Here is a 15,535-nt window from a genome sequence, read left to right as displayed (position 1 = left end):
ACTAAGGCTCACAAGGGTTTGTTTCTAGACTTCAGACCAAAAGGAGATGTTTAAACCTGAAGAACAATATAATGCCACATAAGGGCACCACACACCCTGTTATTAATGTCCAGCTAATAGGAAAATAGTAAACTTAAAGCATTTTGTTGGCAAGCCCTTCAATGCTCTTCAAGAAGGCAGGAAGTGAAGAGAGACTTGTGTGGGACTCAAAATTGCAGCTTCCACTGATTTTCCTTAATAAGTTTAACAAACTAGAACTTGACTTCAATACATCTTTGTACAATTTCACACATAAAGGAACATGTACGTACATGGCTGTCACTATTAGTGCCCACACATTTGGTGATTTCTGTATGTTCTTTATTGTATACACACCTCACTGTTAAAAATGCACTGGGGCACTTGCATTCTCATGTGAAACCATTAATCCAGTCAAGGGAAGTATGAAAATAATATCTGTATGATCAACAAACAGTTGCATACAAACACAAAATAAATAAGTTAAATAAATTCAATGAAAGAAAAAAATCCCAGTAGTTCCCCCTCCCCCCCCCCCAAAAAAAAATAACCAAACAAACCTAACTTTACATATTATACATATAAATTATCAGGTTTTTCCATTACATTGTTAGAACTTAAAAAAATAATTAAAATATTTCTGAAGTATAGTAATCTTGGTCTGCAGAGTGTTACTGTGACCTGATTTTCAGATTGAGCCCTCAGTGTCAGCACAGACATTTGTTGCAAAGCAAGAATAAGTTTAAAAAAAGGACAGACAAAATAAATCATTACAGATGGTGTGCCTTACTGGGCCATAGTAGTGCTTTTCAGCACGTGGAATGTACACTTCTAACTGGATGAGCATGTGAATGATGCACTCAGTAGAATTTATGTGCACTGACCAAGCCTGCCTCCATCTTGATTACACAAAATAGCTGTGTAACTTCTCCATTTAGCTCACAAGGAAATTGACACAACCATCTGTATTAAGATACACTGTCACAAATTCATCTCAAGGATGCGTTCCCTCTGCTTTTCAAACACAAGTAATGTTTGAACTCTGTTTACACTTGGAATGTTTTTTCTTGAAGTGAAACTGTGACTTCAGACTTCATAAATTTTGTCTTGCAAGTAGCTGAATAATGAATCCAGTCCTTTGGAAGAACTCCACAGCTGTTTTAACATCTGACACTCTTTTTCATTCACATCTTCAAGTCCAGATTTCAGGAAGCTCCGCACCAGGCATTTAGACTCTTCTAATACCTAAAGTGAAAATATTAGCAAAGATTTATTTTTTGATCTGTTCAACTTATTATGGACAGCAGTATTAACAGTGTTTTACCACTTAAATAATTATCTCCGTGGTGTAGAGAAGTTGGACCTGATTTTTCAGAGGTATTAAACAGCCACCACTCCACCTGAAGTCAGTGGAAGCTGCTGATACTCAGCACAGACATTTGTATTTATGCACTAGCACGAAGATTTTCAAAAGTAAAGAGTGATTTAAGGGGCCTCACTTAGGCCACCTTAATTTAGAAAGTGTTTTAAGCCAAATTAGGTTGTCTCTTTTACTTATTTTTACATACAAAACCCAAAAGGAACTCTATTAGTTAAACAAAATTGGGATATGTTCCATGCTTCAATGTGTTCCAAGGGCAGGGGGTTAATACAAGGTATTAGTGTTTGTAGAAAAGGGAGACAAAAGGGAGCAAGCTCTACCAAACAACTGAGTCTTAGGCTAAGATATCCTGTCAGATTTGCACTGAAACTCATTGCTATTCCAGAACTGTGTTTCTTCTCAATAGACTGTAAACGGGTCAATTATAAGCAGCAGGGTTGTTGGGTTTTTTTTTTTTTTTGGTGGTGTTGATTTTTGTTTTGTATTTTTATGCACAGTTGTCCACAATGAACTCGAAGGAGGCCATTATATTTGTTCTACTTTTGAGCTCAATCTAGACTCCTAACTCCTTTATAATTTTTAACCCTTTTGATAGGTAGCCTCATGTTTGGTCATATCTTAACACCTTCCTTCAATCTAACAGACCTCAGTAGAAGATGCTATTGTACACTTGATCCGTGTGTGTGGGGGGAATGGAGAATGCAGGATGAGATTCAGAGTGCTTACCAGAGGTGGCAGGTTCGTAGAAATTTTGTTGGTGCCCAGAAACCCCACCCCCGGGCGGGAGGGGGAGGGGGTGTTGTGTGGGGCCCCAGGCCTCCATGGCGGTCGGGAGGTGGGGTGGGCTGGCCCCAGGCCTGCGTGGGGGACAGGAGCTGGCCACTTCCTGTGGGAAGTTGAGTGACCCAGCCCCAGCCTGCTCCGCTCTCCTGGCTCCCAGGCTTGGGGGGAGGGGGGAACCCCCCCCCCCAGCACTCGGCGGTGGTGTGGCTGGGAGCCAGGGGAGAGGAGCAGGCTGGGGCCGGGTTACTCTACTTCCCACAGGAAGTGGCCAGGCCCTGTCCCCCACAGAGGCCTGGGGCCAGCCCGCCCCGCAGAGAGCTGGGGGAGGGGGTTCCCACACAGCCCCCCTGTGGAGCTCTGTGGCCAGCCCCCCCTGCTCCCCTCTGTGGAAGCCTGGGGCTGCGTAGGGCAACAAAACAGCTAGGGACGGCCCTGGCTGCTGCCCCTCACTGCAGCCTCACTGGGGGTGAAGGATGGGGCTGCCCCTTGCCCAATGTGGGGCAGGAGTGGTGACTGCGGGCAGGGTGCCCCCTGTGCTGGTGGAGGGTCCTGCTGGAAAAGGGAGGGGTCCAAGGCGGAAGGACAGGGTAAGGGCAGCCTGCCCTGCCACTAGTGGGTGGGGGCACTAGGACCCTGCGGCAGCAGTTGATGCCCGGAGCCAGAAGAGTGGAGGCAGCGTGGAGCTGCAGGGGAGAGGCAGGGATACTCCGGGGGGGCCGGGAGAGGTGCGTGGGAGTCGGGAGACACTTGGGGGAGGTGCGTGGGGTGGCAGGTGGGGCCAGGGCAGAGACCCGTTCCCAAACATTGGTGGAGCTGGGCCCCAGGGCCCTGAATATTGCTAGAGCCTGGGCACCACGGGCCTATACAACTCGCTGCCCCAGCTTCCCAGCTCATATAATATAAGACGTATCAGCCTGATCTGATAAGCTTATGCTGCGTTTCCAAAGACCAATTCATGGTGGATTTAGTTCTGAGTGTGTTTTCTGAGATGTAATCTACACTTGATTTAATTAAAAATCGTCTGCCTCTGTCTCTTGAACGACAGGTCTTTTAAGTGAAGTCAAGGAATGCTAAGATTGCCAGTGACATGCAGTATAACTAAGGAATTAAGTACAAATGGCTACCAGTTGCTTTCATTTTATTAGTGCTATTCCAGGGAGGCTGTGGTTTTCATTGTTTCTGTTTACGTTACATTTCTTTTAAAAGCTTAGATGGGGCTGATGCAGGAATATACATGCCTCAAGGAAAAGGGCTTTGGAAAGTGAGGGCTATGCAGAGGTTTTAACAGCCACTAAGCTGCAATCAGAAAACAGGGAAGTAATGACCCCTTGGACCAGATTTTGCTCCCAAGATCCTTGCATAGACTTCAAGAAAATGCTCTGTGGGGTCAGAAACTGCATTTGGGGGGGTGGGGGGGAGGTAGGGAGTTAGTAGCCTGGTGATGGATGAAAGCAGGAGCTGGAGGGACACATTTCCCCTCCCCCGCAACTGGCTCCCCTTCATTGTGGGAGGGGTCTCTTTTAAAGGCTGTGGCAATGCAACTCCATTGGAGGCATGCTGCAGGGAGCAGAGGAGAAGCTTCAGGGAGGGACAGAGAGTCAGCATGGAGGTACAGGTCTCCTGCTGACTCCCTGGCTCTGTGTGTGGATCCCCCAGGTTCATCAATGAGCCCTACAATCCATTCCATATTGGGAAGGGGGAAGTGAAAAAACCTGCCTCCCAATGAAACAATTGGGGAAGAAATCCATGAGCAATCCTTGCACAGACTTCCTTCCATTCGCTCCCCTCTACAGAGGTTTTACTACAGGAGTTGAGAATTGAGTTCCCTCCAGTACATGATCAGCCTTTGTAGCACACCTTCCCTGTGAGGGTGAAGTTATAGCGATATATTCCTTTTGCCTATACCTGAACAGGTTTCTATTTAATTCCTTAATACAAGTTGTAATCTAGCTGATAGAAACAAAAGCCGATAGATTTCCTACCACTGCACTGCAAGATGCCATTTCCTTTACTCGCAGCATCACTTCTTGACTGAATGTTGTTGGCCAAAATACTTGTGACACAAGTCCTCTGCTGCAGGCTTCCTGTGCTGTTAGCTTTCTCCCGCAGAACAACATTTCATTTGCCTGCAAAAGAAAAGGCTCACTCAAGATCTTGGGTGGTGATTTCCTTCATTCCTACACTACATATGCCTGATGCTATGGTCAAATAAGACCTGCAAATATTTTCATCCTTCTCCTTAGAGAGAAGTACTTATAAAGTGCTTTTGGCACTGACATCTAAGCATGGTATGGGCAAATTAAAAAAAATACATTAGCTGTTCATATCAGCATACTGATGTCAGTGATTTTACAAGAGTAACTGTCATTACATAGGCAATTCTATGGCACTGATCCATGACAGCAAGTATAAGCTATTATGGGGGTCAAATTCTGATCTTTTTTTTACACTGGGGTAAACTAAGTGACTAATGGAATTACTCCAGATTTACACTTGTGAAGCTGACAGCACAGTGTCAAGCCCCAGTGTACCTTATTAACTACTAGCCATTGCACGAGTCTAGCATGGAGCAGAAAGATACTTTGAAACCTCCCAGATTAGCTTTGCCAAAGCACTTTGTCCCTTTCCTGACACATCCTTGAAAATGGCCCCTCTTCTCATGTCCCTTGAGCCTCTCTTCACCAGAGACTGTAAAATGTGTCAAGTTCTGTGACAGTCATAAAAACAGTGCAAAACAGTATGGAATTAACCAAGCCTGCTGAGCAATTCTAGGAGAAAAGTGCCTTACCAGAGCAACACCAAGTATTTGTGGGAATGTATACGATGAGCAGCCAGCTGGAGTGAGTCGGATCGTCGCATATGGGGTCTGAAACCAAGCCTTCTCGCTTGCCCAAACGATATCACACAGTGGTAAGATAGAAGCTCCCAACCCAAGAGCTGGGCCATTGATAGCAACTACAATTGGCTTCTTAAATTGAATAAAAGCTTTTACAAAATCCCTAAAATAAAAAAAAGGAAGTTCTTGAATAGGGAAACACTTAAATTAGTTCTTGAGTTTAAACTACTTATCAAAAAACAGATTTGAATGTCAAATGCCTTGCTCAGTTTTTATGCCTTCTATTTTCCAGCTGGGCTTTTCCCCAGATGAACAGTTCAGCTGATTTGTCTGTAATTAATTTATAAGAATACCATGGAATATCAAATGATTTCTCTTAAATTGGATTTGATTTGTGTGGAGTAACTGGAATGCCTGGAACATGGTAACTTTTTGCGGTATGGTTAGGGCTAGTATTATTTCTGGACCAATAAGGGATGGATTGTATATTTAGTGGCTCTCACTCTATTCAAGGAAGGTCAGCATGGATTCAGGTGGTCTTGCTTAGCTAACTTGATGGAGTCCTTTAAATATATTGCAGAATGAAAGAGGAGGAAAACTCAGTGGGTGCAGTGTTGTATACTTATGTTAAAGAACCCAAGGCTCTGCATCAAAGATTAATGGTAAGGTATCATACTGAGCCATGGAATAGAGATAAAAACAGGGTAATCTAAAGAATACACACAAGCTGAAAGAGAGAGACACAAAGGGGAACCACAAACTGGAAAAAACTACATTGAAATGAGACAGTAAGAGTGGTATCCAGAGATCACTTGATGGATCTTTGTTAGAAGTGATTTAGATTAAAGTATAACAAAGATCTCCATGTCCCACCTCTTACAGCAAATTTGAAGTGAAGGGGGGGAAGAGGAAATAATGCAGTTGAATGCAAAATGGGTTCGCTCATTTAGGTGAGAGGGCTAGAACAAAGTAAATTTAGTGCAATAAGAGATTAGAAATAAGTCACCTGCCTTCTAGGAACAAGGGTATGGAATCAGTGCAAAACAGAACAGTCTGTACATTGATCAGAAAAAAGCATGGGTGTAATTGGGGACAAATTATGGGTTCCATCAAACCAGTTCACAGCAAGAGAGAAGGCAAACAAAATACTGAATTATATTAGCAGAAGGAAAATGCAAAGCAAGAGGTGATACTGTTACTGGCCAAGTCTCATATGGTGTATGTTGTGGAAGAACATGATTCCTTTAAAGACATTTGCCCTTGGATGTGCTTTCAGATTTCCTGTTGAGCTCAAGGAGACCTATACTTGTGCATCTGAGAGCAGGATTTGGATGCTGGAGATGATAGCAGATCTCACGGAAAGATTAAGGCCCTGATTTAAGCAAAGCACAGGAGTAGGCTTAACTTTAACCATGTGACTAGCCCCACTGAAGTCAATGTGACTACATACAGGCTTAAAGTTAAGCATGGCCTTAGGTACTATGCTGGATTGGGATATAAGAGAAATGGGTTTAGTATAAACAACAACAAAATAAAAAAAGAGAGGAGACTTTGAGATGACCCAACATTAACGTTTACAATGTATGAAAGGGACTGACAGTAACAGTGATATGTTTTTCAGAGGTACAGCACGATCAATATTAAGAGTTCTTGAGAAAATAAGGAGTGAAGATGGAGTTCAGGAGCTCCACCTCATACAATGGACAATAAAACTTAGGAACAGGTTATCAGGCAAGGCAAGTAGAGTAAGGAGTACTCTATCGATGGGTTCAGAAGGCAAAGACGTTTTACTGGAAAAGGAGGGGATTAAGGGAAATTATAGTTCACACTTGGCTGAGCAAAGCAAGGCCCAATGATTAATTCAAATGTATTTCTCTGCCTGTAACGTGACAACCTTGATCAATTCCAAAATTTCAGAGTATTCTGGGCACCAATGGGCACAAGCCTATTGATTTTTGGTACAGATCAGAAACTGGAAAAGCCTAACGCAGAGGAAAATCAAGACTCCCAGACTGCTAAGTGCAGAAGGCAGAGGAATCTCCCTTTGCCCCTGTGGCTGCCTTCATAGATCAGAAGCAGCTAAATGTTCTGCATGGGGAGACAGTCTGCAGCCTGGCAGAAACAAGACAGTCTTACAAGGAGAAAGTGGGGACCCCAGGAGAGGAGAGCAGAATGTGAGGGGACATTCTTAGAATTGCACTGGAAGTTGTAAATACTGTTGCACAGTGGAACTTATTACAGTGAGAGGGGAAAATGTTATGTTTGGAAGGCTTTTGTTTTTACTAAGAGGAGATGTGAAAATATGGTCTTCATGTGTACTTTTGAATCTTGCAATGAGCTTGGCATGGACACAGTGCTCTCATTGCAGGATCAGGGCTTGTAGTCCGTCAAAAGGCCTGTGAAACAAATAAAGTGCAATCCCGTTGTTTTAGGCTGTGATCAACATATGAAAGCTGTAGCACAGACAGAAGGAATATACTGTGAGAATTCTTCTTTTCCTCTCATAATATTGATATAAACACATTCCACTCTCAGCTGATACAGAGAATGGGAATGGGTAACTTACTATACATTTGAGCACCCTAACCACTGACAAAGCAACATTTTCTCTCTCACTACAGTGTTATTTTGTGTCAGTCAATTAACTCTTCTCCCTTTTCAGGGAATGATCGAGCAACAGAAAAGCATTGACAGTTAAGTTAAAAGTTTAAGAATATTGTATTTCCATGCTCATAAAATCTAATCTCTACTTTGAGTTTCAGAAATATCTAATAGAAGTATCCAAATTGTACTGTAATAGTTGTGACCGATATGGCAATTTCCTGTGTATTCTTGGGAGACCTTACTGAATTAAGTTGAAGTGTCTTTGGGGTCCTTTGTATTCAATGCAAATCTTATATATTCTGGTGAGCTGGGATTGTATGTAACGTCCAGGAGGCAGATGTGATGTGAGGCCCAGGAGTTCAAAGGTCTACATTGAAATGTGCCAGGCAAGAATGGACTTTGGGACATTAAATGTGAGGTATTCCCCAGGAAATCTACTTAGGGAGAGTTAATTCCCCACTTCCAGTTATGCAAAAACTCCGCCTTTTGAAGCTGTGCCCTGAGAAATGGGTAATTGTCGGCTGATTATCTGTTCCTGGAGACTGCAGATCACATGTCCAAGCTGTATAAAGAAATAGCTGTACTGCAGTTGGGATTCTGCTTCTGAATCTGAGACAGTTATGAACTTATTACCATAGGGAAAACCCAGTTGTGGGTTTTGAAGGACTGACCAGAGCTCAAGGTTGGGTTGGGGTGAGCTCTGGTCAGCTTTTTAGCATACATGTAGGTTCTTTTATTGTTTTTAATGTGTTTTCCCTGTAATGCTTTTATCATAAGAATACATGTGCTTACTTAGAATGAACTGTGTGATAACTTATAACTGAGGGAAATACACAGGTTGCAGCCCCCGGGGAGAAAGAAAAGCACCAACACTGGCCTTTTGGGCAGTCTAGCTTGCTGGGGAGATTACAGTGTAGGCAGGGAACTGTGTAGCCTTAAAGAATCCCCAGTCAGAATGGAGTGAGATGTGGGTCTCTGCCCAAGACTGCAACTGCCCTGAAACTGACAATAGTCACAGCAGTAACCAAGACACTGGTAATCAACAGACTGAGGTCATTACTAAAATGGCTTGGCTTCTGTTAGATAATTCTGTTAATTTATATCATGAAACAATTAAACAAGTTGTCCTAATATAGCTGAAGTCCAGATCTATTGCAAACCATCCCCTCTAGTTGGATTCCTTCATAATAATGTCAGAATGTACTGCATAAAATTTGAAAGCTCTCAAAAGAGGAATACCTATTTGTAGGAAATAGTAAGTCTAAGCCAGGTCCTCAGCTGGTGTAAAAAGATGTAGTTCTATTGACTCTAATGGAGTAACACTGTTACACACCAGCTGAAGATCTGGTCATATATTTATACCTTTGTGGATAATGGGAACACTTGACGGTTTGTAGTGTAGACTGATTTATAGACAGTACTTCATAAACCCTATTAAAATAATCTGATATGTTAAGCAAAACAGTGTTTTAGTTTTGAACATAGAACTACATTTACGAATAAATTACATGATTTAAATGTAAGAAAAATATCAGAAACCTTTCTAATAAGGCTCTGAAATACATTAGAAGCCTGCTATATTAATATAACACTACTAAGTCATAGAACCCCATTTGTACTGAAACTCATTAAAATGATGAAAACTGAAACAAGTAAAATATCTGGCTTCGAGGAACAACGTTAAAACATGAAGCTACAGCTAATTTAAAAAACAAAGTTACATCTCAATTTAAATTTGAGACTAGAGGAAGAATTTTGAAATACACTGAGGTAGTGGAACTAAATAAATTTTAACACATACTAGAAATAAAGGAGTTCTGTCTCATAAGAAAAAGCTACAGCAAACCCATTCCTTTTTCTTGTTAAATGAATTTGTAGGACTGAAATTAGCATACAATCAACACTTAAATATACAACACTCTTGGATCTGACAAATATTTTTTAGAATCACACACTGCATTTCATAATTTAGAGATCACATGTGAGCTTGGGTCACCTTATAGCTTCTGCAATCCTAGTGCTTTCTTTTCTTCTGTCATTGGATAACCTGCCAATTAAATAGGAGTAATCTAGGCCACTACAGAATACACTTCCCACTGCGCTGAGAAGTAAGAGTTTACTGTCATCAGCTGATGCATTGCACAATGCTCTCCGAACTTCCTTCATGATCTGTGGATAAAGAAAAGTAAACAGTTCGACATGCATGCCTTTGCAAGATAATTTCTCTTGCTGTATAAAACTGTACTTGTTGTTAGAGATGTATATTTTGGCCATTGTAACTTAAGTACTTTGAATCCATTTTTGACAAGGTGGTATTTCTTTGCTTATCCTGTGTGGGAAATTCTGGTTACCTAGAATGTGTTATTCTATTGATATTTAACAGATTTCAAATGGCTCTTGTTCTGCTCCTATGACTTTAAAAAAAATAAACTGATGTACATCATTGTAACATCAAAGTTGTTACCACAACAATAGCATGGTAAGCTCTGTGTGTTTGAGTGAAATATATAAACCCTGGCCTTCAGTTCTTTCACCAGTTCAGTTAGGGCAGTCAGGTGGAACAATACAACTTTAAATGCGTAGATTTATGGCTAATTTATTGTTTATAGTACTATGGTCAGTGACATTTTTAAAGTCTACAAATGCTATAGTAATAAAAGCCACTAGAAAGATGACTAATTTACCGCTTGATTTACTATTAGATCAAATTATTCATAAACACTAGTCAAAATCTTTAAGACCTTGACACACTGGTGTTGAAATAAAAGGCTATTATTATTGCAAGAACAACATCTTTCCTAATCATTTTAAAAAGGGGAACAATATTTCATAAATTTCTGCAGGTAGTTTTCATTACGGCCCTGATTGAGCAAGGTGTGTAAGCACATATATAACTTTAAGCATGTGAGTAGCCCTGTTGACTGACTACTCTTATTGACTTCTACGTGTGAAATCCTGCCGATTTAAATCAATGGCAGTTATCTTATCGACTCCAGTGAGCCTATGATTTCATTTAGTGAGACTACGTATATCCTTAAACTTTTGTACATATTTAAATGCCTTACCAATTCAGGACCCTAACCATGATGGGCCAAATTCTGCTCTAATTTATGCTGAAAGATTTGGATGTACAGGTAAATTTTCAGAGACTGCAAAATTTGCCCTGATGAGTTACAGATGTAGAGAAATAAGACATTCAGGTGGCAACTACTTCTTTTCACTATTTAAGCTTGCAAAGTGCTTTACATCTCTGAAGCGCTGTGCAGACTCTAGATCTATTTGAACAAATGTCACTAAATGTACAGGTGCAATTTTATGCATGCCACTTTTTCTGGGCAGGCTTTGCACACACACATTCTATGACTTATGGGAACAAACTTGCATTTGCTTGTGAAAATCATGTAGCGTGGTGTCTATCTACCTGATCTGCATGGGCAAACACAAAGATCTGAATTCTAGTATGTATTAAACTTGGACATGAGAAATGGCAGGGTAAGTTTTCAGAAGGTAAAAGTTCCCTTTTGTAGGTGCACATTCGAATGCTTACAATCATGACTGTGGGTGAAAACCAGGTAGTTAGAGGCAGAAGTTCTCAGCTCTGTAGCTAGAATTCATGTACAAAAATGGCAGCACTAATTTTGTGAGGGCAGTTTACACCCAAATCACAAAGGCAGAGCCTTAGTCCTCTTGAGTCTGTTAACCCACACTCATGCAAAAATGCAGCTGGGTAGAATGGCATTTGCAAATTTTGTTGTTCTCCCTTCACAGCTACAATCTACTCAAAGTTTTGCATATGATTTTAGACCTGATCAAAGCTAAACATTTATTTCAGAAGATATAGAACTGTGTAAGGTAGAGATCTGTTGGATTCACTGGTCCAACTCCCTGCTATTATAGGATTGTTCTCGTCAGTCTATTTTCTAATGTTTTACATGTCCCCAACACTGGGACTTCCACTGTTTCCTTGGCAGATTCTATAATGTAGTCAACATCTTTGGGCAATATTGTGTGGCCAAATTAGAAGCAAAACTTCCTGTGGATCGTAATGGGGAATTTTGCTTCAAATGTGATCATAGGGTATGACTCTCCTGTCAGGTAGTTCCTCCTGATATTCCACTGTAATGTTCCCATCCCCATATGTTTATATGCACATCTACAATTTCTCTCTTCCTCTGTCATCCTTCAAATACTTGTTTCACTCTTAGCCCATACGTATATCTGGTTCTCTTCATTTTCCCACATAAACATTTCTAGATTTGGGTTTAAATGGATAGAATCATAGAAGTGAAGGGCTTGAAGGGACTTTGAGAAGTCAAGTCCAGCCCCTGTGCTGTGGCAGGACCAGTTAAACCTAGACTGGCCCTGATAGGTGTTTGTCCAACCTGTTTTAAAAACCTCCAGAGATGGGGAATCCACAGCCTTCTTTGGAAGCTTAACTACCCTTATAGTTTGAAATTTTCCTCTCATATCTGAGCTAAATCGCACTTGCTACAGATTAAGCCCATTACTTCTTGTCTGACCTTCAGTGAACAATTGATCACAGTCACCTTCATAGCAGCCCTTAACATCTGAAGACTCTTATCAGGTCCTCCCTCAGTCTCCTTTTCTCAAGTCTAAACATGCTCAGTTTTTTTTTAACCTTTCCTCATAGGTCAGCTTTTCTACACCTTTAATCATTTTTGTTGCTCTCCTCTGGACTCTCTCCAGTTTGTTCACATCTCTCCTAAAGTGTAGTGCCCAGAATTGGACACAGTACCCAAGCTGAGGCCTCACCAGTGCCGAGCAGAGTAGGACAGTTACCTCCTGTGTCTTACATACGACTCTCCTGCTTATACACTGCAGAATATTAGCCCTCTTTGCAGCTGCATCACATTGTTGACTCATTCAACTTGTTATCCACTATAACCCTCAGATCCTTTCCAGCAGTACTAGTGCCTAGCCAATTTATTCCCCATTTTGTAGTTGTGCAGATCTTTCCTTCCTAAGTGAAATACTTTGCTCTTGGATTTACTGAATTTCACATCTTGTTGTATTCAGACCAATTCTCCAGTTTGTCAAAGTCATTTTGAATTCTAATCCTGTTCTCCAAACTACTTGCAACCCCTCCCAGCATGGTGTCATCTGCAGGTTTTATAAGCATACTCTCCACTCCATTATTCAAGTGGTTAATGAAAATATTGAATAGTATTAGGGACTGACCCCTGGTGACCCCACAAATTTCCCTGATAGTTTGACAGTGAATCATTGAAAACTACTTTTTGAGTAAGGTCTTTTAACATTTGTGCAGCTGCCTTGTAGTAATTTCATTTAGACCACATTTCCGTAGTTTCATTATGTGAATGTCATGTGGGACTGTGAAAAGTCTTACTAAAGTCAGGGTATAACACATCTGCTGCTTTCCCTTATCCACTAGGCCAGTAACTCTGTCAAAGGAAATTAGGTTGGTTTGGCATGATTTGTTCTTGATAAATCCATGCTGGCTATTCCTTTATAACTCTATTATCCTCCACGTGCTTGCCAATTGATTGTTTAATAATTTGTTCCACTCTCTTTCCAGGTATTGAAATTAGGCTGACTGACTGGTATATAATTCCCTGGGAACTCTTTATTCTCCCTTTCAAAGATATATTTGCCCTTCTCCAGTCTTTGGGGACCTCACCGGTCCTCCAGAAGTTCTCAAAGATAATTGTTAATGGTTCTGAGATTGCTTCAGCTAGTTCCTTAAGTACCCTATAATGAATTTCATCTGGTCCTGCCAAACTGAAAACATCTAACTTACTTAAATATTCTTTAACCTGATCTTTCCCTATTTTGGCTTGCATTGTTTCCCCCTTGTTGTTAATATTAATTGTGTTGAGTATCTGGTCACCAGTTAACCTTTCTTGGTGAAGACTGAAGCAAAATAGGCAATAAACACCTCCGCCTTGTTGATGTCATCAGTTATTAGCTCTTTTTCTCTGCTAAGCAGAGGACCTACACTTTCCTTAGTCTTTCTCTGGCTCCTAATGTGTTTAAAGAACCTCTTATTGCCTTTTATGTCCCTTGCTAGGTGTATCTTATTTTGTGCCTTAGTCTTTCTTATTTTATTTCTATATGATTGTGCTATTCTTTTATACCCCTTCTAAGCAATTTGTTCTCATTCTACTTTTTGTAGGATTTCTTTTTGATTTTTCAGGTCATTAAAAAGCTCCTGATAGAGCCATATTGGCCTCTTACTATGTTTCCTATCTTTCCTTCACCTCAGGATAGTTTGCAATTGTGCTTTTAATATTGTTTCCTTGAGAAACTGACAGTTCTCCTGAACTCCTTTTTTCCTTAGATTTTTCTTCCCATGGGACCTTACCTACTAGTTCTACGAGTTTGTTGAAGTCCATTATCCTTATTCTGTTGCTCTCACTCCTTCCTTCCCTTAAAACCATTAAATCATCATTTCATGCTCACTTTCACCCAAAATGTCTTCCACCTTCAGATTCACTTCCAATTCCACCATGTTGGTCAGAATCAAGTCTAAGATGGTTGTTACCCCAGGTTACTTCCTCCACTTTCTGGGACAAAAAGTTGTCCCCTACACATTCCAAGAACTTAATGGAAATTTTGTGTTTTGCTAAATTACTTTTTCAACAGATGTCTGGATAGTTCAAATCCCCCATTACTACCAGGTCTTGTGTTTTGGATATTTCTGTTATTTGTTCTAGAAATGCCTTATCCACCTCCTCCTCCTCCTTATTTGGTGGGCTACAGTAGACCCCTACTATGATGTCACCCTATTTTTTACCTCTTTTATCTTTTTACCCAGAGACTCTCAACTGGTCTGCCTCCCACATCCTTCTAGACCTCAGAACAAATATCTGTTTTGATGTGTAAAACCACACAGAAGCAGCAATTTGAGAAAAGGTTTTATTAAATGTACACAACACTTCCCCCATCCCAATTTTCTCTCTCTTCCCCTCTCCTCCCCCCAGTGCTGAAGATTGTGTGTTTGCAGAGGGAACCGAAGGACTTTAAAGGTCAGTTCCTGGGAACTGATCCCTGAGATCAAGTTGAATCAGAGGAGGCCAAATTTCTGACATTGAGGGAAAACATTTTAAAAATATAAATGAGAACTTATTTTCACCCCCTCCAAATGCGACATAATTCATATTAATATAAACACCCAAAATTAGAAAAAAAAAAACGGAAAGCCTATCCCTAGGTCAGCCCTTCCAGTCTCCTGATAATTTTTGTTGCTCCTCTCTAAATTTGTCAATACTTCTTTTGTAAAGATGTGCTCAGAAGCTGATTAGATTAACAGAATTCTTTGGTTCTCTGATATGATGCCTGTGCAGTCTAAAATTTTATTGGCTTTTCTACTATTCCGTGGTACACATTTGTCTCTAATTTGTAGTTCGCTATCAGACTCTTAAGTCTCTTTTGGCATTATAGTTTTTCACACTTCTCATTGAATATCTGTGTTCTAGATTGTTTTCCTACAGATGTTTAAACATACATAAATAGACGTAGCATACTTATTGATAATCACACAGGACAAGCACAAAATCTGCTTCTTGGACTACACAACTGTGTATTTTCTAGCAATATTCCAAAATGAATATCATTTTGGTCCAGTTCATGGCATTGTTTTTTAAGCAGAAGTCCCCACTGAACTCAGTATAATATATTACCTTTTATTACTTTCTGTCTGTTTCCAGAATTTCTGTAGGGTCCCATGTACTATTTCTCTGGTATTTTCACCTATCTATCACTTCAAAAGGTTTTCTCTCCCCCCCACCCCACTCTCCTGCTGGTAATAGCTCATCTTAAGTGATCACTCTCCTTACAATGTGTATGATAAACACCCATTTTTTCATGGTCTGTGTGTATATAAATCTCCTCACTGTATTTTCCACTTTATGCATCTGATGAAGTGAGCTGTA

General features: G+C 40.6%; 1 protein-coding gene across 1 annotated transcript in view; it reads right to left on the bottom strand.

Moving 5' to 3' along the window:
- Positions 1-614: 614 nt before the first annotated feature.
- Positions 615-15,535, bottom strand: part of CDYL2 (chromodomain Y like 2) — an 81,365-nt gene continuing 66,444 nt past the window's right edge. The window contains exons 4-7 of the mRNA XM_084644265.1: positions 9,619-9,791; positions 4,971-5,181; positions 4,165-4,308; positions 615-1,263 (exon numbers count right to left, since the gene is read on the bottom strand). Of these exons, the coding sequence (XP_084500391.1) occupies positions 1,105-1,263; positions 4,165-4,308; positions 4,971-5,181; positions 9,619-9,791 (687 nt within the window). The 3' untranslated portion in view covers positions 615-1,104. The remainder of the gene's footprint in view (positions 1,264-4,164; positions 4,309-4,970; positions 5,182-9,618; positions 9,792-15,535) is intronic.

The sequence above is a fragment of the Lepidochelys olivacea genome (genome assembly GCF_965140295.1).
Source record: "Lepidochelys olivacea isolate rLepOli2 genome assembly, chromosome: 12".
NCBI lineage: Eukaryota > Metazoa > Chordata > Testudines > Cheloniidae > Lepidochelys > Lepidochelys olivacea.
Note: the sequence above shows the minus strand (reverse complement) of the source record. Positions and strands in the feature narration are given on the sequence as shown.